Raw genomic sequence first — 22848 nt, 5'->3', positions numbered from 1 at the left:
ACAGGGTGGGGGACAATTTAGCAAAGTCTGGACACAGTTCTGACTGTCACCACCGGATGGGATGTACTACTGGCATCTAGTGTGCACAGGTCAGGATCCCGCTAAACAGCCTACAGCACATAGGCTGGCCCCCCTGAGGAATAATCCAGTCCCAGAAAACAATCATGCTGGGCACCTGGATGGCTCAGTAGTGAAGCATCTGATTTCGGCTCAGGTCACGATCTCTTGGTTTGTGAGTTCGAGTCCCACTTCGGGTGAACTCGTGCCCCGCTTTGGGTAAACACGAGCCCTTCAAAGGGTGAGCATGAGCCCTGCTTCTCTCTCTCTTCTCTGCCCCTCGTGGGATTCTCTCCCTCTCTTCTCTCCATCACTTGCACCCTTACTCTCTCTCAAAAATAAAAAATAAAAAAACAACAAAACAAAACAAAAAAACCATGTTGAGGTTGAGAAATCCTTCTACAGCAGGGCCCAGACATTTAAACATGCTATTGCACTACAATGCGATAAATAGGTGAGAAAGAAAGCACAGGGTGTGACTCAAGAAGACTCCCTGGAGGAAGTGACACCCAAGCCGGATGTGAAGGATGAATAGAAATTAGGAAAGTGATGAGGAAGAAAGTTGTTCTGATTAAGAGGAATAGCAAAGGCAAAGGTCTGGAGGGTAGAAAGAGCCTGACATTTTTAAGGAAGTAAAGTTTATTTTTCCTTCCAGTTTTATTGAGATATAATCAATGGACAAATGTGAGAAATAAGCCCGCTGACCCAATCAAAGGAGGGACGCGGAGACTCGCAGCACAGTGAACGAAGCTTCAATCAGCGTTCTCACAAGAGCTGGTGTCTGATGGACAGACGCTCCAGGAGGCAACAGCAGACAATTTATCTCCTAGCATGAAGTCCGTTCCCTGGTTCCTCATTGGCTGAGTACTACAGACGCAAGTCCCTCCCCTGGTTCCTCATTGGCTGAGTACTGCAGAGGTCACAGCCTTACCTGGGTGTCGTCTATGCCCCTGTAAGGCAAAAAGCAGTCTGACTGGAACAAATGTACATTCCTTGAGGTGACGCAGGAAGAACTGAAGTCCTTTGGCGCATGCTTATTTTTTTTTTTTATTTTTTTAATGTTTATTTGTTTTTGAGATAGAGACAGAGCATGAGTGGGGAGGGGCAGAGAGAGGGGGAGACACAGAATCCGAAGCAGGCTCCAGGCTCTGAGCCATCAGCACAGAGCCCAATGCGGGGCTCGAACCCACGAGCTGTGAGATCATGACCTGAGCCGAAGTCGGATGCTCAACCGACCGACCGAGCCACCCAGGTGCCCCTGGCGCATGCTTATTGCAAAGCCCATGAAACATAAGCCCCAAAGTGGAAAGGGGAAGAACCAGGAAGTGAAGCATCTAAGGGTTTGGGACTCCATTGTGCAGCGCAGCGGGGAGGGGTTCGTACATATTTCCAATATGTTGTAATCCTATTGTCAACCAGACAGCACAGCTTTTCTTTGGTATTTCTAACAATGAATCGCTTACTTCTCACAGTAAGGAAGTAAACTTTCACGGTGGCTGGAATGAAGTACAAGATGGGAGGCAGCATCAGACCATGAAAGGCCCCTGTAGGTCACATGCAGAGGCTTATACTTCAGCCTGAGAGTTAAGAGAAGTCCTTGAAAGAATAGAACAGGGAGTGGCCTGGTTTGATTTGCTTCTGAAGACTCTGGAAGGGTGTGGAAGCAGGGAGGCTGCTGTGGGTAACCCAGGTGAGAGAGAGACAGGTGGATAGATTTGAGGGTTAGAAGCAGCCTTAACAACTGGAGGATGTGAGGGGCGAGGCCACGGGAGGAAACAAGGATGTCACCTGGGCTTCTAGCTCGGGCAGCTGGGGAGTAAGGGTGCCATTCTCAGAGCTGGGCTAAGCCAGGAACAAAGTGGACAAGGCTGCTGAAACCGAGTGGCTCCCAGTGAGGGGACTGTTGGAAAACAAGAGAGTCCATGTGGACTAGAGTTAGGGAGAATGGTGTGGGGAGCCATGGGGGTGCACAGCAGTGGGGGAGCCTACCCAGGAAGTGATATCCAGGCTGAGCCCCAAGGGCCACCCAGGAGTTGGCCAAGGAAGAGGTGGGGCACAGAAGGCTGATGGCCCAGATTTGACAGAGAACCAACACATTCCAGCCATGCCAACTTCAGCTCATCTTCTATTTATTTATTTATTCATTCATTCATTCATTCATTCAGACAGAGAGGTGGGGGGAGAGGCAGAGAGAGAAGGGGACAGAGGATGCAAAGCGGGCTCTGTGCTGACAGCAGAGAGCAGGATACGGGGCTCAAACCCAGAGCCGTGAGATATGACCTTAACTGAAGTCGGGTGCCTAACCGACTGAGCCACCCAGGCTCCCCTCATCTTCTCCAATTAAAAGAGTGGGTTTGTCTCTGCCTGTTCCTCTCCACAAGCACCTTGCCACTCTCTCCAGCCCTGACCAATTGTCTGGAATTTCCCCAGGGGTCAGGAAGTCTTTTTCAGGGAGATCTCCGAGCAGGTCTGCACAGATGGGCCCCTTTCTAATGTGCAAAGACTTCCACAGTAGAAGGAGCCAAAGTACACCCTCCTCCCCACCCCCGCCCCGCCGCACTGCCACCTGCCAAGGGTTTTTGCTTCTAATCTCTTGGCTCAAAGCTACAGGAAATTGAAAATAGGTTCAATACGGTCTCTTTCAAAATCTGGGGAGCTCCCTTCCCTCCTGACTGGTAGAATGCTGGAATGTGGAGGAGAGGCTGTCTTTCATGGGTCAGGAGTCCTGACCCCCATTTATAATAAAAGCAGCAAGTTAGCTTGATTCCAGAGATGGCCTCCATCCGTTCCTCCCCTCCCCGTCTGCGAGAGCCACAGCTCCATCAAGAGGCGGAGTCTCTTCCTTCATCCCCTTGAATCTGGGCTACCAGGTGACTGCATGACCAAGAGAAAAAGTGAAGTGTTGCTGTGCCAGATGGAAACCTAATCTTTCAGAGGACAGGCAGCTTCCGGTTCTCGTTTTTGTAACCCCAGCCACCATGCTGTGAGGGAGCCCAAGCAGCCACGTGGAGAAGCCCATGGAGAGGATGGAGTTCCCAGCCCACGTCCATCATCAACTTGTGAGACATGTGCGTGAGCTCTCTTGGAAGTGGAGGGTGCCCCAGCAGACACTGAGAGAGACAAGCTGTTCCCTCTGAGCCCTGCTCATACTGCAAAATCACAAACAAATAAATGCTGGTCGTTTTACGCTCAAACCACTTTTGACAAAGCTCCCATTGTGATTTCAAGACTCACTAGCTACCCCTTTGGAGTATCAAGTCACTGCAATAATGATGACAGCAGCCAGTATTTATTGAGCACACGTCACGTCCTAGGCACACGCTAAGTGTTATGTACCTGATCTCATGAGATGGGTTAATACTTACAGTGCTTAGGACAGTGTCTGCACATGGTAAGTGCTCAATAAACAGTAGCTATTTGGGGCACCTGGTGGCTCAGTCGGTTAAGTGTCCAACTCTTGATTTCAGTTCAGGTCATGATCTCACGGTGCTGACAGCGGGGAGCCTGCTTGGGATTCTGTGTCCCCCTCTCTCTCTCTGCCCTTCCCCCGCTTATGCTACCTCTCTCAAAAATAACTAAATAAAGAAATAAACTTAAAAATTTCAACAGAAAATAAATAGTAGCCATTTCCATTGAATAACACCGCATAATAGCCCCAGCACGTGAGGACTGTAATTCATCATCCCCGCTTTAGAACTGAGAAAACTGAGGTCCGGCAAAGTTAAGAGACACAGTGAGTAAATAGTGGAACCCAGCTCAAGCCCAAACCTGCCTGAGCCCAGGGGCTTTTTTCTGGCCCCTTGGTCCTGCTGGGCAAACTAAGGTTCACAAAGGACACCTTTCTGAAAGATTGCCATCAAAATGGTTTAAAACGTAAAAGGTCTCCACTCCTTGAACCAGTAAGTTTCAGTGGGTTGGATGATCTCCTACATTTCAGGAAGGACTCCAAAACCGTCACCCCCAATGTAAGTGACAGTTCTCCAGTAGCAGCATCAAGGTGAGGTGGGTTTAATTCTGTTAAACCACCCCTTGCCCTCTTAATATGAGCATCCAAAGCCTGCAGAGAATAAGAGAGGTCACTGTGTTTCTCTTTCAAGTGCCAAGAACAATTTAGCACATCGTGCCTCCTAGGCCTCCTCATTTGACCTAGAGACTTCTCAAGGTTAGGCTCAAATGGTCTCTAGGTGATTTCACATCTGACTGGCAGCAAGATTAGCATGGTTAAGAACAAGAGTTAAGAGCATAGGCCACCCCAGAGAATCAGGTAGCTGTGTGATCTTAAGCAAATGGCTTAACCTCTCTGATCCTCAGTGTCCTCATCTGCAAACTGAGAAGAGTATTATTACCTAATTCGTGGGGCTATTGCAAGGAGCCAATGAGGTAATGCCTAGACAGAGCAGGGGCTTGGTTAATTCTGTTTTTATTATTACTAACTATGGGAGAGAGTGATAACTACATCCAAGAAGGCTGGGCTCCCTCCAGAATTAAGGCCACTCTTAAGTGAGAATATGTGCTAGGCAGGACTTCTCAACTGTCAGCAGCAACTCCTGAGAACCACCCTCACTGAAGCTCCATGATTCCATGATCTGTGATTCCAGCTGAGATTAAGTCTTCTAGCAAAGTTCATCTGTAACCTTCAGGAAATACCAGAATCACCCAGAGAGCTTGTTTACAAAGCAGATTCTTAGAGCTCTCCTTCCAGGAGTCTCTTTTAGGTTTTACGTGGGGTCAGGTTTGGGATATGTTTACCCAAGTAATTCTCATCCAGAGTCTGAAATATTGCCCTAAACCAAGGATAGGCAGACTTTTCCATAACGGAGAGTAAATACTTTTGGCTTTGTGGGCCAGATGTCTCTGTCACAACTGCTCAGTTCTGCTATTGTAGGACAAAACCTGCCACAGACATTAAGTAAATGAAGAGCTGTGGCTGTGTCCAATAAAACTTTATTTACAAAGACAGGTGGTGGGCCAGATATGACCTCTGGGCCATACTGTGCCAGCCCCTGCTCTCTGCCAGCCCATATCTCTTCCACCTATAACCAATAAAGACACGGCTATGTGTAAAAAAAAAAAAGTGATACATTTTTTTAATGTAAAATTATGACCTGGAAAGAAGCAGTCAGTTTAAGTGATCCAGGATTCCTCCTTATACCCAATTGGAACAGATCCAATACTGGCTCAGGTTGCCAACCCCAGAGAAAAACCAAACCAAGTGGCGAGTCCTCAGGAAGTCTCCACAGCTTCCCGGCCAGGGCTGTCGGGCTCCATGGAGGGAGCGTGCCCGGGCTGCTGCTTTCCAGCCCGCGGAGCTTTCTTTCCGCCATTCACCCCCTCACCAGCCTGATTCCTCTCCACTGCTCTGTAGCTGACGCTGCACCCGTGCTCCACAGGGGGGGCGGACCGTACTGTACCGCGGTCACCTCCCGACCATCTCTGGGAGCATCTTCCGGTGATTGCAACCGCAGAGCAAGCAATTCCAAACGTACGTGCCCAGAAGCGCAGCACCTCCATGGTTTAGCTGAGATCCGGAGCCTCGAGTTGCAACCGTTGGTCACGCGTGGCCAAGGCACCGGCAGCAAAATGGCAATCCCGGGGAATGATCTGGGGAGATGCGAGCATCTCGGTGATCGATGGCGATTCTGAAAATGAAACAGACAAATGCCATCTGGGTAAACTCTCTACAGAAGGTGACAGAGGGTCAAGACGGAACAGGGAACACTACCTCCTTCCACACTCCGAGGTCGATCTGCTCTTCCCCGAGCACAGAAGTCAAAGGTCCCGCGTCTTAGGTCAGCTCTGGCTCTCCCACCTCAGACACTCGGGGCCAATCAGGCCTTCAGATTCGCCCAGCCAGGCAGCGGGAGTCCCGCAGGAACACGAGGCGCTGAATAATGGGACAGGGAGTCCGGGGCGTGATGCTGAGGAGGCTTTTTCCCACAATGAGTTTCGGAATCGTGGAGTCAGTAGAGAGGAAAGGAGGAAGGGTGTGGCCAGAGCTGCCCCCCGCCCTTTCCCAGAAGGGGTCCGTGGTACAGAATAAAGACAACTGGCTTGAAGCAAGCCTTCTGGAAGAAGCCAACCGGTCACCTCAGATTCACTGCAGGGGCGGGTTGGGGGTGGGGGGGAACAACACGTTTCCACGCGGGTCTGTTTTCTCTCGAATTTACAGCACCTAAAGCCTGATGCCCGACCTGAGTCAAGAGCTGTCAGGACAAACCACTAAAGGGCTGCCCAGGGATGCAGTGGAAGACAAGACGGTGGCCAAGCTGTCCCCACCGCACCCAGCATCCCTGAGCCCAGCGGGCCCCATCCTGGGTGTAATGCAGAGGCAGCTCAGGGTATATACCAAGGGGGCCCCTGTCAGGCTGGGGCTGGGGTGGGGGGTGGGGAGAGCACAGATTGACTAGAATCCCCTGAGAACTGAGGCACAGTGCAAAGGAGAAAAGGGTGGGGTTTCCTCTTCAGGCCTAGTCACTCTGCCTCCCTAGGGAGGAAGAAGGTATTGTGTCACTGCCAGCACCACCGACATCTTATTCGAAACGATGACACTGGGTTGGGTTTGGGGGGGTGGGGGGAGGGGGGAGAATTTCAGCACAGACCCCGGCTGGGAGACGGCCCCCAGGGAGAACCTCCCTTACAGTTGTCCTAGACAGGGTCTGGGTCGTGTCCCAAGCCCTGGCTCATGACAAGGTGTGGAGCCTCACCAGCGCCCACCGCCCACCTAACCAATCTTCAGGCTGTCAGCCAGGCAGCTCAAGTGGTGAGGGTAAGAGAATGCGGGTCCCAGGAGCCCAACAAGTTCATCTCCGTCTCTCTCACTCCTCCGAAACCGCGGACCCCTAACAGTCTATCAAAGAGAGAGCGGTCCACGTGGCCCAGTCACAGAACCCACGTACAAGACCACAGTGACGTCATCCGAACAGAGCAGAAGGCTGGCGCCGCCCCCGGCCTCATTGGATGATGCTGTCGGGCTGCCCGTTCTGGGCCACCTGTCCAGGGTCAGAGGCGGGAGTGGGGTTGGGCGTGTTGCTCTGCAGGTAGCGGCGGAAATCTTTGATCATGGGCCGGAGGACCTGGATGAGGACACTCAGCGCTGCCTGGGTGCCCTCCATGGCCTGGGCCTGGCGCTCCTGGGCGCAGGCCTGGACCTCCTGGGAGCGGCGGATCATCTGCAGTAGGTCGTTCTGCTGCTCCAGGTGCTGGGCGATCTCCTTCACGTGCAGATTGGTAACTCGCTGCTCCTGGATCAGCTTGGCGGAGTTGAGGGCGATGCGGCTCTTGAGCGCCTGGGGTTTGACCGAGGTATCAGCGTGCTGAGCCATCATCTCCACGGGGGCCTCGGCGGGCAGGGGTGGGGGCGCCTCAGCGGTACAGTACTCCACCACTCCCTCCTCCAGCGTGTGATAGGTGGTCTCCGTGGGGACTGTGGGGGAAGAAAGAGCAAAGGCAGTGGCAGGTCACCTGCTGGAAAGAATGAAGCTGGCCACACAGGGCAGGGAGGAGGCCGTTAAGCCCTATTCTGGGGGAATTCAGGTCCTTTGGCTTTAGAGCTCTTCTTGCATAAATCTAGAATCTAAAGCGTTTAGAATCTACTTGGTAACCACAGGACCAGTCCCAGATCAGGCAAAAGCAAAGATGCTGATAACAATGCTGGTGCACAGAGCGCCTACTATGTGCCAGGCACCGTGCTAAGCCCTTTGCACGCGTTAGCTCGACGAATCCTCAGAATGACACAGAGAGGCAGGCACTGTCGTGTTCCATTTTGGAGATGGGGAAAGAGACTCAAAAACGTGGAGTACTCGCCCAAGGTTACGCAGTTTATTCAACAGGCCCAGGAAGCAAGCCCAGGTCTCCCTAACACCGGAGTCCAACTTGCTCAGAACCACCGCACTGGGATGCTTCCAGCCGATAAAGGCAGGGCCACATGCTCTCCAGTGCCAGCACTCAGCAGCCATCTTGGGTGGGACTCTGCTTGAAGCGTTTGCAGCCACGCTCGCCTTATCTCCCTCCTTCTTTTATGGCCAAGCAGTTGCTGAAGTGCCCAATAAATGCCTCCTGTCTCCTTGGCCAAAGGAATACCTAGAGGTCCTTGCTGTTCTAGAGCAGCAACTGCTTTAGACTGGTGTTCGATCCTCTTTCCCACCTTGCTATCCTTAGAAAATATGGCTGCAGGGGGGATGGCACTCACACATACACCCAATTCCCCAGAGCCCCACTGAGAATCACTGACCGATACAGGCCAATAGCCCAGCACAAACAAGCAGTTCACGGTCACTGGTACAAACCCTTATCTGAACTGAAAAATCCAACCAAACCATCGTCATTCATAGCTGAGAACCTTTGAAGGAATTCTGGGTGGGCTGTTTGGGCCTCCACGCCTGTGGGAAAGGTCAATTTTCTCTATCCTTCAGTGCCAACATCAGCTCTGGGTCCCCACCCCGATCAGGAAGCCCCTTCCTTCTGAGTCCTTAGGTTCTCCTGACTGACACTACGATTATTCATGTGTGTCTTATCTGTCCTACTAGAATATAGCTGGCCTATATTTTAAACACCTTGGGAATCCAAATCCCGGTGCCAAGCACGATGTTTGAATGGAGTAAGTGCTGGTGTTTGAGGAGTGAACGAACAGATTAACGCTAGGAACCATGAGGTTTCTGAGCAATGCCTGATGAACGTTTGCCGCACTGAAAACCCAGAACGTCTTTGTCCAGAATCGATGCCTTACTTGGGTATTATTATTCCCATCTATCCATTTGACAAATATGTCCTGACTGCCTACTATGTGCCAGGCCCTGTGATAAGTCCCGTGGGGATACAGACATGGTCTCTGTCTTCAAGGACCACAGAGTTCAGTCAGTCATGGACACGAATGATGGCAAAACAGTTGAGAGCAATCCAGCCCATCAGAAGTCCAGACTGTGTGCTGAGGAAGTCCCAAAGAGAGTAAGATCACTTCTGTCTGCGGAGCTCTTGGAAGGCCGGGTGGTCTTCCAAGACTCCCATCTGACCTTTGACCCTTGGCAGCCAACCTTCCCCGGGCTGCCCCAGCTCTGGCTGGCCCTTCCCATTTATGCACGACGGACTGGGCGGGAGAGGTCACTCACTCTGTGTCAGGGTGACCGTGGCTGCGGCTGCAGTGGCTGTGGGTCCAAGGGCCACGGGGTGGATCTCTGTGGTACTGGGCAAGCTGATGATGGTAGCCTCGCCCAGCAGGTTGCAGATGCGCTGTTGCATGGGGGTGAGCAGGACGGGGGCTACAGCTGGGCCACCGCCGCCACTGCCACCACCTGTCCCAGGCCCACCGGCTCCATCCTCCTCAGTGGGCCCTGGGGCCTCGCCACCCTCCACCGCTGCCCGGACCTGGGCAACCTTGCGACGGACCTCGGTCTTGAGGTCGGACCACTTCTTCTTGACCTCAGGCAGCTCCCTGCGGCAGGTGGCCACCGCGTTGACCCTTCTTAAGATGCCGTGCCAGGCCGCACTCTTGGCAGCCAGAGGGACCCCGGCGTTGAAGTGGTTCACCAGCAGGTGCTTCTTCAGTTCCAGCTCCTCTACGATGATTTCCACCTCTCGCTCAGAGAAGTTCATCTTCCTCTTCTTGGCTGGGACGGCCATGGCCTCTCCCCACCCTCCCTTTTTAAAAAAATTATAAGCCCCCCAGCCGCCCCAATTCCCCTTCTCTTCTTCCTCAGCCTCGCCTCTCACCCACCCCCCTACAGGGGATAGGCCGGGCTTGCCCAAGGCCAAGCACCAGGCCTTTGGTAACCCCCCTCGCTACGCAAAGTGCGTAGGGCCCAGCCCCGACCGGCCCGGCCGCTGCCAGCCAGCTGCGTAATGGCTTCCTGAATCTGCCTCTTCCGCCGGGGCGTGCGGAGATCCGCCCACTTCCCCTTTTCCCGCCTCCCAGACCTTCTCCCGGGGAACGTGCCCTCCTGGTTGGCCGCGGCTCAGGCATCACGTCGACCACTGGTTCTTCTGATCTGTCGCTCAGCTAAAGGACACGCCTATTTGCTGGAATTGGCCTGATCATTGGTCTGTCGCTACAGAGCGCTCCGCCCACCTGCCTTTATTCACTTCCATTGGAAAATCGTTCTGTCCTTCAATCGTCAGCATTACGACTATTAAACGCCGTTAAATTCAGCTATTTTATTGGTGGTTTAGGGAGTTCGATTACCAAAACCCGGCCTCCTGAGGATACCTAGTGCTTTTGGCCTTGAGCCACTGGCCAATTAATTTTTAATTCTACTCACGGGGGCCAACTCTGCCTTGCAGCCTCAGCTCACAAGTGCCCTTCACACAAATCCTACTTCCCACCCGAGACTACGATATCTCCGTACATGACCGCTCCTCCCAGCCTTACGATTCCTCAGCCTAAACAGCGTTTCTCAATGGAAATTGGACACGGGGCCTTCCGCCTGCTAGTCACATAACTTCTGCCTATCACGGCGTGATTTCCTCTCTCTGGCCCAGCTCAGCCAATCCCCACCTCTTTCAATTTGAATCGGCCGCAGGCGGAGCAGGGATCGCTCCGCCTTCTCCATTGATCCGCGCAGTGCCCGCGGCGTGCGCGGTCCTCGGGGAGGCTCCGCCCCGCCCAGGTGGCCGTCGGGGCCTGTGACTGGCCCACGGCGCGCCTGGGGGCGTGGCCAACAAGGCGGCGCGCGGCGGGGCGGGGCTCCCGGAAGCGGCCCCTCCCGCCCCCTTGCCGGCTTCTTCCATCCCGCGCTCGCGGTGTGGGGACTCCAGCGTGTCTTCCGCGTTCTCTCCGCCGGCCAGCCGCCCCCGCCTCGCGCCCGGCGCCCCTGTCTCGCGCCCGATGGTGAGCAGTGTGTTGTGCCGCTGCGTGGCTTCCCCGCCGCCGGACGCCGCCACCGCCGCCTCGTCGTCCGCCTCGTCGCCGGCGTCCGTGGACCCGTGCGGCGGCGCCGTCTGCGGGGGCCCGGACCACCGGCTGCGCCTGTGGAGCCTCTTCCAGACCCTCGACGTCAACCGTGACGGCGGCCTGTGTGTCAACGACTTGGCCGTGGGACTGCGGCGCCTGGGACTGCACCGCACCGAGGGCGAGCTTCGGGTAGGCGGCGCGCACGGTCCGCGCGGTCTGGGAGGGGGCTTCTTCGCGCCGCAGCTCCGGGGGCTCGGGGTGACAGGTCTGGGCTGCTTGGTGACAGTTCTGAACAGCCCGGCTTCTTGAGCAGCCCCTGGGAGCGTGGCAGGTCTGGTGGACCGCCTGTTGGGCTGGGTAGAACACCCAATTTGTGCCTTGGTGGGAGTGGAGCTGCTTCTTGACCTCTGTGGGTGCTAGGGCCAGGGGGAAAGGCTCTCCGTGGGCACAGGTGGGCACCGTCTGGGGCTGTCTGGTGGGCAATAGCCCTTTTTACTTAGGCTTTCCCCAGAGTAGAAGGCCAGGTCTCGGGAGTCGCCTTTTGTCACCCACTGACCTTCCAAGCTAAGCTTGATGCTCTCCCCTACCCCCCATGGACTATTTCATCCATCTTCCAGCGGCACCCCTCCCTTGCCTTCTCGTTTCCATGCCAGCCGTGGGCCCTGATCTGGTTCCTCTCAGAAGCATGTGGGAGTTAGAAAAAATGGGAACTGGGGTTTGAGGCAGCTCTGTGAGGATGTGGGTGAAGACTGACAGTTCTCATTGTTTAGGCTCATCCCCATTGACATGCTTATCCAGAAGATGGGATAGTGATCTAGAGTGAAAGAATCTGAGGGGAAAGTCTTCCTAAAAGTGACAGTGTTGCAAACCTAGGATGTTGTTATTCCTGTTCTGGAGTGGGCTTTGGTCAAGGAGGTTGGGGGGACAGAAGATGGACTGGGGGCCATAAAGAAAAGTGCTGTCCTTTCTTTTTTTTTTATTTTTTTTTATTTATTTTTATTTTTAAAATTTTTTTTTTCAACGTTTTTTATTTATTTTTGGGACAGAGAGAGAGACAGAGCATGAACGGGGGAGGGGCAGAGAGAGAGGGAGACACAGAATCGGAAACAGGCTCCAGGCTCCGAGCCATCAGCCCAGAGCCCGACGCGGGGCTCGAACCCACGGACCACGAGATCGTGACCTGGCTGAAGTCGGACGCTTAACCGACTGCGCCACCCAGGCGCCCCTGTCCTTTCTTTATAAGAACCTCAAGCAGAGGCTGTCCCTTCCCCTTCTGTCTCTCATGGTGTTTTCCCGGCCCCGCCTGACTTGGTAGTCTCAGGCACTCTTCCCAAGTGTTTGATTCAGTGTGGCTTAACCTGATTTCCAGCCTGGACTAGAACTTCCGAGTGCTTTACCTAGTAACCTGTTTCTCTTCTGAGTTTAGTTTGTTTGGACCATGTGTACGTAAAACAATTGGAGAATCTCTCATAGCCAAGTATGAAAAAAAAGTCTGATAATACACCAGTGAATTAAATCCATTTGTCAGTTGGGTGGGTATCTGTAAGGTGTTTTTAACTCCTGCCCACAGTATATTGGATCAACATCTAAGGTATTTAATCCACTTAGGATCAGCCTAGGAAGACCAAAAGTAACACTGTGCAAGATAGAATCTTTGGGTAAGTCCAAGAGGCTTAGAGACCAGTTTAAGTTTTTTTTCTTCTTCTGAGTTTTACACAAAATGGCATTGTGAGCTAGATATTTTCCCATACATATCTGATGAATAAGTCACTTGGAAAGACAGGATGGCTAAACTCAGAGGGTCTGGGCTCAGTGAAGTGTGAGCCTATGTGAACCTTTCTGCTTTCGTGAACCTGCCCACCTGACATATGTTGCCAGGCACGTCGAGGGCATCTGGCTGCAGGAGTTACTCAATATTTTTATGCTATGCTTTGTGCCACAACTGTAATTCATGATACATCTGATATTGATGCTCATCTTTTTTTTTTTTTTTTTTTTTTTTGGTAGTAAATTTGTAAGGGCATATAAGGAGAAAGTGACCATGTTTCTTTCAGGTGTTAAAAGAAAACTTTTTCAATTAACCAAAGGGAGCTTTGCCCCTTGGGGTCACACTGGCTCTAAAATCTTGGACTCTGACTTATCTCAGTTCTGTGATATGAAACAATTCCTTATTACTCTTTTGGTGTGTAGATTTAGTGTGAACTCTATTTCTACACCTCTTTCAGCTTGAGACACACAGAATGAACCAATTTACATCCAAGTTACCACTTACATCCAAGAGCCACTTACATCCAAGTTAATCCTGTGGCAAATGGTTGAAGTATTAGAGAACCTCCTTTTTTTGTAAATAAGTGGGCCACAGGAAGACATACTCCCTCGTGAACCCCCCCCCATACCACTTCCTGTCGAAATTCTATCAGTATTAGCTACATACAGAAAAAGCGGTGTTGCAGTTTTGCAGAGCTAGCAAAACCAAAAGAATTTGGGGGCCCTTCTGTCCGAAACGGGGCATTGGAAAACACCATATCAAATTTTGGTAGCTTCTTCACGTGACCCAGAGGGCCAGTCTGAGATGCAAGGGTTTGTGCAGGAATCCACCGTGAGTGCTTATCAGTGGGTGGTGGTGAACCCAGGCCATGTGACTACACAAAGCCTCTTGCTGGCTTACAACAGGTCAAGCCAAGTTTTCTTTAGACACGAACCAGCCGTTTTTTGGCACCTGCCTTTATTTCGGAAGAAATTGGGACAGCTGAGGGAAAATAACTTAAAATGGAAGTGGGCAGAGAAACCCATGGCAGCCAGCCAGGGAAATCTTCTTTGTAAAGGGCATGTGAGCCAGAAGCCCGTCCTAGGACAAAAGAGGGGCAGGGCTTGTTAAAGAAAGAAAAGGGATGACGACACCAGTAGTGACTTTGGGAGATGAGGCTTCAGCTGGAGCTAATTATAGATTGCCTATTTCGGCAGTTGCACGTGACCAAACACCATCTTTTTTTTAAAACAAATTTGAAACCTCGGTTAGAGCTCAGGCAGCCAATTAGAGAACGCAAACGGGGTGACATGGAAACAGTTGTCCCTTCCGCTGAGGCTTGTGGGCCCTCTTAAGGGACTGGTGTTTCAGGCAGGTGAGGATTCCAGAAGGCCTGTTGAGTCTGCTCACTCAAAAGACTGGCATATGCGCCATGGAGTTTGAGCCCCACAATGACGTGGTGAAGGAAGCAAGACCGTGTTTTCACCCCATTTTACAGAGCAAGGAACAGAGGTCCGAAAAGACCATTTGGCCACTGAGGAATTACGCCAGAGAAGCAACTGGAACTGTCTTCTGATTCCTCCTCCACTCCTCTCTAACTCTACCAGTTTCCAAGGGACACACAGAGAGTTTCGTCCCGGGCCCACAACGGATGAGGAGAGATCCATTTAGAACCACATCTGTTATTCCCCAAATAGATTTCAAGATTATCCAGAGATTATCCTATCCAAAACTGAGAATCCACCCTGCCCTAATTCTCCCCCTGACCTGAGCGGCGTATAGTGAGGCAATATCTGTTGACTTGAAATAATTGAATAGAAGATTACCAATGTCATGTTGGTGTTGCTTAATCCCAGAAGGTACTGTTGCACTCTATACCTTTTACTTTATTCTCTTTCAAAGGTTTTATTTTTAAGTAATCTCTACACACAATGTGGGGCTTGAATTTATAGCCCTGAGTTCAAGAGTCACACGCTCTTCTCACTGAGCCAGCCAGTCGCCCCGAACTCTATACCTTTTAAATGTTTGGCCTTTTGTGAGGAAGGTATTTACCTAGATGGCCAGACTTAGGTGAGATCATCTGCAGAAGAAAGAGTCTTATCATAGAAAGGGGATGGACAACATTTAATATAATATAATATAATATAATATAATATAATATAATATAATATGATATAATGGCCCATTAGAAAAAGAAAAATGCTATTTGCAGATTGGATTGAATTCGTATATTAAACTGATTGTGTTTTATTGTTGCAAAATTGGTTCCTGGCTTGCAGTAATTATCAAGTCAACTAGAAGGTTGTTTGTTTTTTTTTAATTCATTACCATTTGGAAAGGTGGAATGAGGTACCCCTAAGACCAAATGATAAAACAGGAATATACCGGAGTGGGCCTCATCTGGATCTGCAGCTGGATTCCTTAGATGTTCAAAGAGTCATTAATTGTTGGAGCCTCACAGAAACCACAGGGGACTGAGAGAAACAATAACTTTGCTGGTATTCATTTCCAGTCGTGCTGAGGACAGCCTCAAGGTGAATCTGGTGAACACAACTCTACTTATCCATTTGGACTAGTCTCATTAACCTAAATCTGGGCAGACTTTTCATTTTTAACCATTTCTTCTTATACTAATGTGAATTTGGCAGAATCAAAGAATTTAGTCTTGGGAGGGTCACTGGCCATCAGAGGCCAGCCTCCCCACCTAGTGTGGGGAGCTTTCCTCCTATGGCATCCTTAATAGACGGCCGTCCGGCTCATTCCATTGTGGACCTCGTTGGGGTCATTGTGAGTTCTTTCTTATGTCAGACAGTCTGCTTGCATCAGAAAATGCTACCCGTTTGCCCCAAGTGATCCAAGGACTCTGTAAGTATCTGAAAACAGCTGTCTTATCTTTCTATAATTTCTGCTGCTGCTAAAGGCAGGTTTTATCATGCATTTCTTGATATGCTGTCTGTACCTTTCGGGGTCCCTCATCTGAGGCAGGATACCACGGGAGTACAGACTCCTCTCGGAAACATTGCACCAAGTCGAAGAAGCCAGTCACAGAGACCATGTATTATGTGATCCATTTATATGAAAGTCCAGAATAGGGAAAGCTATAAAGACAGAAAGTAGACTAGTGGTTGCCTAGGCCTGGGAGGGGAAGGGAACGGAGAGATAAGATGATAACTAAAGGGCTTGGGGGCTCTTTTTGAGGTGAGAAAATGTTCTACAGTTGACCATGGTGATGGTTGCACCTATCTGTGAATACACTAAAAACCACTGAATTGTATAAATGGGTGATTTGTATGGTGTGCAGATTTTATCTCAATAAAACTGTTTTCAAAAACTCAGTACAGGGGCGCCTGGCTGGCTCAGTTGGAAGAGCATGAAACTCTTGATCTTGGGGTTGGGAGTTCAAGCCCCACGTGGGGTGTAGGGATGAGTTACATAAATAAATAAACTTAAAAACAACAACAACAAAAAGCCCAGCACAGGATTTGTGGTACAAAACCTGGGTGCAAAACTTGTTTCTGCTGCCTGCTAGCCGTGTGACCTTGAACACATCCCTCAACCTCTCCACGCCTCGGTTTCCGTATCAGACACATGGCGGTATGAATACCTATTTCCTAAGGTTGTTGTGCGATTGAATTAGATAAAGTATATAAAGAGCCTAGCAGAGTGTCTGATACCTAGGTGTTCCACACAAAGTAACTTTCTCGTCCACTGAGTCTTTGAAAATAAGATGCCCAGCCTTGGTTGTAGTCATCTACAGTGTCTCCCAGATTGCCTAGGTGAAGAGCGGAACAGAAGGAAAGAGAATGTCTGGGGACATCGGTAATTAAGGTTGTATAGCACCCAGGTCTCCTTCCTCTCAGCTGAGAGGGCCTTCTGTTTTCGAGAAGGAATGTGGGTTGCTGGGCCCGGCAGACTTGAGGAAGATGGAAACAAAGAAACCCTGCTGGCAGGAAATCTCTTAAGTTACTGAAATGGGAGACTCACTCTACACCTAAGGAAGTCTTTTTAGCCCAGATGTTCCCCTGGATGGCACTGGGCCCTTATGGGCTCTCACAAGCCTTTTGCCCGCCTCCTCGTGAGCCATGGATGGCCTTCTCTGACGTCTGAAGTTCACTGTGAAGTTGTGAAAATGGCAGCTCAAGTGGAGCTGACTTCAAACCTTTGGAGATAAGCTCGCCAACCTCGTTATTTTGCAAAAGCGGGACTGAGACTCAGAGGTCAGGCTGGCTTAAGGCAAAGGCAGTAGCAGAGTGCAGGATTTTGACTCCGCCTAATTTAGCCTAATTTAGCTTAGCATGCGCTGCCTCCTTGCTTCCGTGGCTGTGGATACTTCACTAGACCTCAAGGCTTTGCAACTTTTATTTTCCCAGTTCATGACATTGACGCATCTGCCTATAACACCCGCTCAGCATTTTAGGACCCCTGATGGTGCCCAGGAAGGAGGGACTAAAATGATAGGTACACTCTTCCTAAGTATGAGATATAAAAGACTCAACACAATACCTTAAGGGGAAAAAAAAAAAAAGAAGGAGAAATTTTTGTCTTAAAGGTGTACCTTCCAAGTTGGGGTGCCTGGATGGCTCAGTCGGGTAAGTGTCTAACTTCGGCTCAGGTCATGATCTCGCAGTCTATGGGTTCAAGCCCCGGGTCGGGCTCTGTGCTGACAGCTCAGAGCCTGGAGCCTGCTTTGAATTCTGTGTCTCCCTCTCTCTCTCTGCCCCTCCCCTGCTCCTGCTGTCTCCCTCTCTCAGGACTGAATAACTTAAAAAAAAAAGTTTCATAAAAAATAAAGTAAATAAATGAATACAAAGGTAGAGCTTAAGGAGATTCTTATCTGCTTTAAACTCTAGGCCAGGAAGCTTGAAAAGGAGGTGAGTCATGACTCATTTTCTAGGGCCAAAGGGGAAACTGGAGATGGTGGCTGTCCCTGTTCCTGCTGTTGCTTTGTGAAGCCTTCTACGTTGTTCCCAACAACCCCTGGCCTCATGCCTTCTTTCCTCCAGCCCTCCCTCCTCGGCTGGAGTCTGACGTGTGACTCTTCTTACCAAAACACAAAGAAAACCACCTATATTGTGTGTTGGAAAACTCTCAAAGGCCATTGAAATGCCAATGGTGAAAAGAGGAGGGCAGAGGATAGTTTAGAACGAGCACAAACTGTGAAATCTTGGCTGTGGGTGACAAAGTTGAATAGTCCTGTTGGTTAAAACCAGCCGGCTACAGCCCCCGCCTTCATTAATCTGTTGGCCTTTCCCCCCGCCCCCCGTCCCGCGTGTGCAAAACCTGCTTCTCCTTTTGGTTAATGCCTTTAGGCTGAGTCTGAATCCATGCGATGTTGGAACTGGAAAGGTTTTCAAGGTTTGTCCAGTTCGGTCTCCCCTCTTGGCAGCCCAGAGAGGCTAATACAACTTGTCCAGGGTCAACAGATGCACTAGAGGGGGGAAGGTAAGGTCCCTGGAGCACCCCTTAGTGATAATGCATTTATGGATTATCCTTATTTCATTCATTCACATGGGAGATGCTATTACTCTTGCTAGAGTTTCTTTAGCCAATATAAGAGGTAGCATCTAATAAATCTATAGCTAAAATATGCCTTTTCTGAATTGTTTCTTAAGAACTGGTTTGGTATAAACCAGTTATGCTTACACAGAATTCCCAAGGCTGCCCTTCACACCTCAAGCAGTGTCTTTGCTGAAGGCAGCGGGTGGCTGGGTTTCACACCCCTGTCCTGGCTCTTCTCTGCAGTCCTCACTCGGTACAGAGCAAGCAGCTGGGGAGAGCTATTTTTGCACCGTTCATCCAATCTCAGTTTGAGTCTGTGAGCCTGAAACCAGTTTTAAGAAACTGAAAACATTTAATGTTGCTTTAATAATAAATCCGCTGGTCTGCCCTTTTGAGTGGGAGAAGAGAAGGTGTGGATGAAGATAAAGTGGGTGCAGAAATTTGACTCAGCCTGTGCCCATGGGTTTGGCTCCCACTGATCAAGTTTGGATTGGTTGAGAAATTTCCGATCATTTTGGGTGATTGGGTTTTCACTGGCTGGCCTCAGTACCGCATCCTGCCCCTCCCCCTTAACGCTTGCCGCAAGGAGAATCCTGCCCTTCTAAAAGCACACCCCAGAAATATTATGCCATGTTTCCACGTGATCTCTTGCTTCCATAGACCTTTAATTTACGTGTCACATCTCAAAATCCTATGCTTGAAAATCGGGTTAATCTTGTACGCCTCTAACTTTCTTTTAGAGAAGAGAAAAAGACGTCTTCGTAGGCATTGACCTTGAACTTGGGGCCTCAGTGGGGACTGGCTGTTCACCAGGAGTAGACAGAAGCCCTCCCAGGAGTTTTCTCCAGAAGTGCACTTCGCTTTCCCACAGTCAAAGGAGTGTCCTTCGGGGACTTTTTTTTTTTTTTTTTTTTCGGCCAAAGCTAGAGTTTTTGGTTTTACTTCCTAAAATGGAAATAAACTGGGGGATTTCACCTTTGTCATCACTACAGAACTGTCATCTTCGATGCCTTGGTTTCACGGATGCCAGAGGAGGCAAGGGCCTGGCTCTGCCTCGTTGTCTCCATATAACCCACTTGGCCAAGCCAGTCCTCATTTTCAAGGCAAATCGGTCTGGCTTTCTGTCAAATAAAATCTGGCTTCATTTTTCAGTTAAAAAAAAGTGTTAATAGGCTTCCCTTTGACAACAGCTGTTCTGAATGGTAAATAATGCTAAGATAGGTAGTAGGTGGTTAAAACTGGTAGACACAGACGTGGAACGTGGCTCTGGAGCCAGTCGTGGGAAATCCCTCTCTGCCTTGTCACAAGACTCCTCAGGAATCTCTAGCTGTTCTTCTGTGCCCTGCTCTAGGGGCCTTTTGCACCCTGGGCAGTTCCTTAGGATAATTTGGAATGGGCTCCCACGGGGGCGTCGATTCCATTGGAATCTGTTTTCTTTGAAAAGTATGGGAGATCCCGTTTTTATCCAGCAAAATTGGTTTTCTGGATTCTTGGAAGAGTGGGTAACTTCTGCTGGTGATTAGCCCCCATCTTCACTAGGTTCTGTTGATGTGTATAAGCAATAATTATGGGAGGGTTATACTTGCTAGCCCGGTCTCTGGATATGGGTGAGCTCTCTTACCCAAGAAAGCGAAGTGTGGAAGAATTGTATTATAGGAATTGCACATAACCCAAAAGAAACTACTGGTCCACCCGGTACCCCTGGTTTCGGTGATGATGTGTGATATAAGGAGAGCAATGTACCACATTAACCCACGAGGAAACCAAAGATACAAGAGAAAGTGCTTTAAAATAAAAATACTGGCAAAGTATGCAATTGAACAAACTTTCATTGATCTGTCTTAGGTGCAGATTTTAAGGTGAAGGAGGCATTGTCTCTCCCTTGCCTAGTTTGGTGGTTTTTTTTGTGTTTTTTTTTTTTTTTTTTTTTTTTTTTTTTTGGTGGTGGTTATTGATTTTAGAGAGAGACAGGGTGCAAGCAGGGGAGGGGCAGAGAGAGAGGGAGACACAGAATTCGAAGCAGGCTCTAGGCTGAGCTGTCAGCGCAGAGCGAAACACGGGGCTCGAACTCCCTGGATTGTGAGATCATGACCTGAGCTGAAGTCAGATGCCCAATCGACTGAGCCACCCAGGTGCCTCTCCCTTGCCTAGTTTTATTATTTCCTTCTGCTTAGTCTGGGTTTATTTTGTTCTTTTCTGCTTTCTTGAGAGGGAAGTTGACGTCACTGATTTGAGGCCTTTCTTTTCTAGTATGGGCTTTCCCATCTAAGTACTGCTTTGGCAACATCCTACAGATTTTTTTATGTGTTCTGCTTTCACACCATTTGAAATACTTTCTCATTTCTTTCTTTTTTTTTTTTTTAAGTTTTAAAAAATTTTTTGAGAGAGAGAATCCCAAGCAGGCTCTGCACTGTCAGCGCGGAGCCCAGCGCGGGGCTCAAATTCACCGACTGTGAGATCATGACCTGAATCAAAATCAAGAGTCAGACACCTAACCGACTGAGCCACCCAGGTGCCCCAATACTTTCTCATTTGTCTTTTGAGTTCTCCTTTGACGCATGGATTATTTAGCGTTGTGTTACGTTGTTTCCAAATATTTAGGTATTTGCCAGGTATCTTTCTGCCATTGATTTCTAATTTGATTCCACTATGGTCAAAAAGCATATTTGGTACAAGCTGAACCCTTTTAAATCTAGTGAGACGTTTTGTGAGCCAGAATCTGTTCTGTGGATACTTTGAAAGAATGTGTATTCCAGTCTTGATGGGTAGAGTGTTTTATAAATGCCAGTTAGGTCAAGGTGGTTGATAATGTTGCCCAACCAAGCCTTCTGTGCCCTTGCTGATTTTCTGTCTACTTGTTCTGCCAGTTGTTGAAAGAATGGAGTTAAGATCTCTGATTATGATGGTGCATTTGTCTCCTTTTCCTTACGCTTTTGTTGGTTTTGCTTCATGTATTTTGAGGCTCTATAATGGGATACAGAAACGTTTAGGCTTCTTATGTCCTCTTGATGCATTGACCCTTTTGTTGTTATGAAATGCCCACCATAACATCCTTTGCTCTGAAATCTACTTTGTCTAATGTAATATAGCCATTCCAGTTTTCTCTGGATTAATATGAACGTGGTACAGGAGATCTTTGTCCCTTCTTTTATTTTTAACCTATTTTTATGTCTATATATATATTTTTATTTTTTTAACGTTTATTTATTTTTGAGAGAGAAAGAGAGACAGAGCACGAGTGGGGGAGAGGCAGAGAGAGAGGGAGACAGAATCTGAAGCAGGCTCCAGGTTCCGAGCTGTCAGCACAGAGCCTGATAACGGGGTTCGAACTCACGAACTGTGAGATCATGACCTGGACCAAAGTCGGACGCTCAACCGACTGAGCCACCCAGGCGCCCCGTATCTCTGTATTTAAAAAATGTTTCTTGTAGGCAACATATAGCTAGATCTTGCTTTTTTAATCCCAACTGACCATCTCTACCTTTTTTTTTTTTTTTTTTAATGTTTATTTATTTTTGAGACAGAGAGAGACAGAGCACGAACGGGGGAGGGTCAGAGAGAGAGGGAGACACAGAATCCGCAACAGGCTCCAGGCTCTGAGCTGTCAGCACAGAGCCCGACGCGGGGCTCGAACTCACGGACCGTGAGATCGTGACCTGAGCCGAAGTCGGCCGCTCAACCGACTGAGCCACCCAGGCGCCCCCCATCTCTACCTTTTAATTGGGATGTTTAAACCACTCGTATCTACTGTTGTTATTGATATGATTGGGTTTGAATCTACCACCTTTTTTTTTTTAATTTTTTTTTACATTCATTTATTTATTTTATTTATTTTTTTATTTTTTTAACGTTTATTTATTTTTGAGACAGAGAGAGACAGAGCACGAACGGGGGAAGGGCAGAGAGAGAGGGAGACACAGAATCGGAAGCAGGCTCCAGGCTCTGAGCCATCAGCCCAGAGCCCGACGCGGGGCTCGAACCCACGGACCGCGAGATCGCGACCTGAGCCGAAGTCGGACGCTCAACCGACTGAGCCACCCGGGCGCCCCTACATTTATTTATTTTTGAGAGACAGAGTGAGACAAAGTGAGAGTGGGGGTGGGGAAGAGAGAGAGGGAGACACAGAATCTGAAGCAGACTCCAGGCTCTGAGCTGTCAGCACAGAGCCTGACGCGGGGCTCGAACCCACAAACTGAGATCATGATCTGAGCCGAAGTCGGACACTTAACTGACTGAGCCACCCAGGCACCCCTGAATCTACCACCTTTTTATTTGCTATTTGTTTTCTATGTGTGCCATCTACTCTTCTCTTTCTTTCTGCCTTCTTTTGGGTCAGTTGAGTATTATTTATGATTCCATTTGGTCTCTTTTGTTGCCTTACTAGCTGTAACTCTCTTTCTAATGGTAGCTTTAGGGATTATAATATACATACATTTTAACCTACCACAGCCTAACTTAACTGATATTATATTAAATAGTTGAAGAGGGGCACCTGGGTGGTTCAGTAGGTTACCCACCGGACTTCAGCTCGGGTCATGATCTCACGCTTTGTGGATTTGAGTCCCTCATCGGGCTCTGTGCTGACAGCTCAGAGCCTGGAGCCTGCTTCCGATTCTGTGTCTCCCTCTCTCTCTGCCCCTGTGCCACTCCCATTCTGTCTGTC

The 22848-nt window shown here is 49.5% G+C and overlaps 2 protein-coding genes and 1 non-coding gene across 5 annotated transcripts in view; 1 reads left to right on the top strand and 2 right to left on the bottom strand.

Annotated features, from left to right (window-relative positions):
* Positions 1–3330: 3330 nt before the first annotated feature.
* On the bottom strand, positions 3331–10504 carry NAIF1 (nuclear apoptosis inducing factor 1). 2 transcript variants are annotated; one of them, XR_009251390.1, is made up of 3 exons: positions 9162–10504; positions 5780–7480; positions 3331–5696 (listed from the first exon to the last, which is right to left on the bottom strand). XR_009251390.1 is itself a non-coding variant. In XM_058694002.1 (2 exons), exons 1-2 carry the CDS (start codon positions 9670–9672, stop codon positions 7008–7010), a joined length of 984 nt encoding a protein of 327 aa, XP_058549985.1. In that variant the 5' UTR covers positions 9673–10504; the 3' UTR covers positions 3331–7007. The 2 variants fall into 2 exon arrangements, 1 of the variants encoding a protein (XP_058549985.1); XM_058694002.1 differs by having other exon boundaries at positions 3331–7480.
* A 261-nt stretch (positions 10505–10765) lies between these two features.
* Positions 10766–22848, top strand: part of SLC25A25 (solute carrier family 25 member 25) — a 34985-nt gene continuing 22902 nt past the window's right edge. Inside the window, exon 1 of one of the 2 annotated variants that reach the window (XM_058693995.1) lies at positions 10766–11128. In XM_058693995.1, coding sequence (XP_058549978.1) covers positions 10874–11128 — 255 coding nt within the window. In that variant the 5' untranslated portion in view covers positions 10766–10873. The remainder of the gene's footprint in view (positions 11129–22848) is intronic. The other variant, XM_058693996.1, reaches the window with a different exon arrangement.
* On the bottom strand, positions 22145–22229 carry TRNAR-UCG (transfer RNA arginine (anticodon UCG)). Its single transcript has one exon. It is a non-coding gene; the product is annotated as a tRNA-Arg (tRNA).

The sequence above is a fragment of the Neofelis nebulosa genome, chromosome 12 (assembly GCF_028018385.1).
Source record: "Neofelis nebulosa isolate mNeoNeb1 chromosome 12, mNeoNeb1.pri, whole genome shotgun sequence".
NCBI lineage: Eukaryota > Metazoa > Chordata > Mammalia > Carnivora > Felidae > Neofelis > Neofelis nebulosa.
The sequence above is the reverse complement of the archived record's forward strand: the minus strand, read 5'-3'. Positions and strand labels throughout refer to the sequence as shown.

Coding starts and splice junctions, on each gene's coding strand:
- NAIF1 (XM_058694002.1), bottom strand. CDS start 9,672: ATGGCCGTCCCAGCCAAGAAGAGGAAGATGAACTTCTCTGAGCGAGAG. Junction 7,481..9,161: donor CACGGTCACCCTGACACAGA/GTGAGTGACCTC, acceptor CTTCCCCCACAG/TCCCCACGGAGACCACCTAT.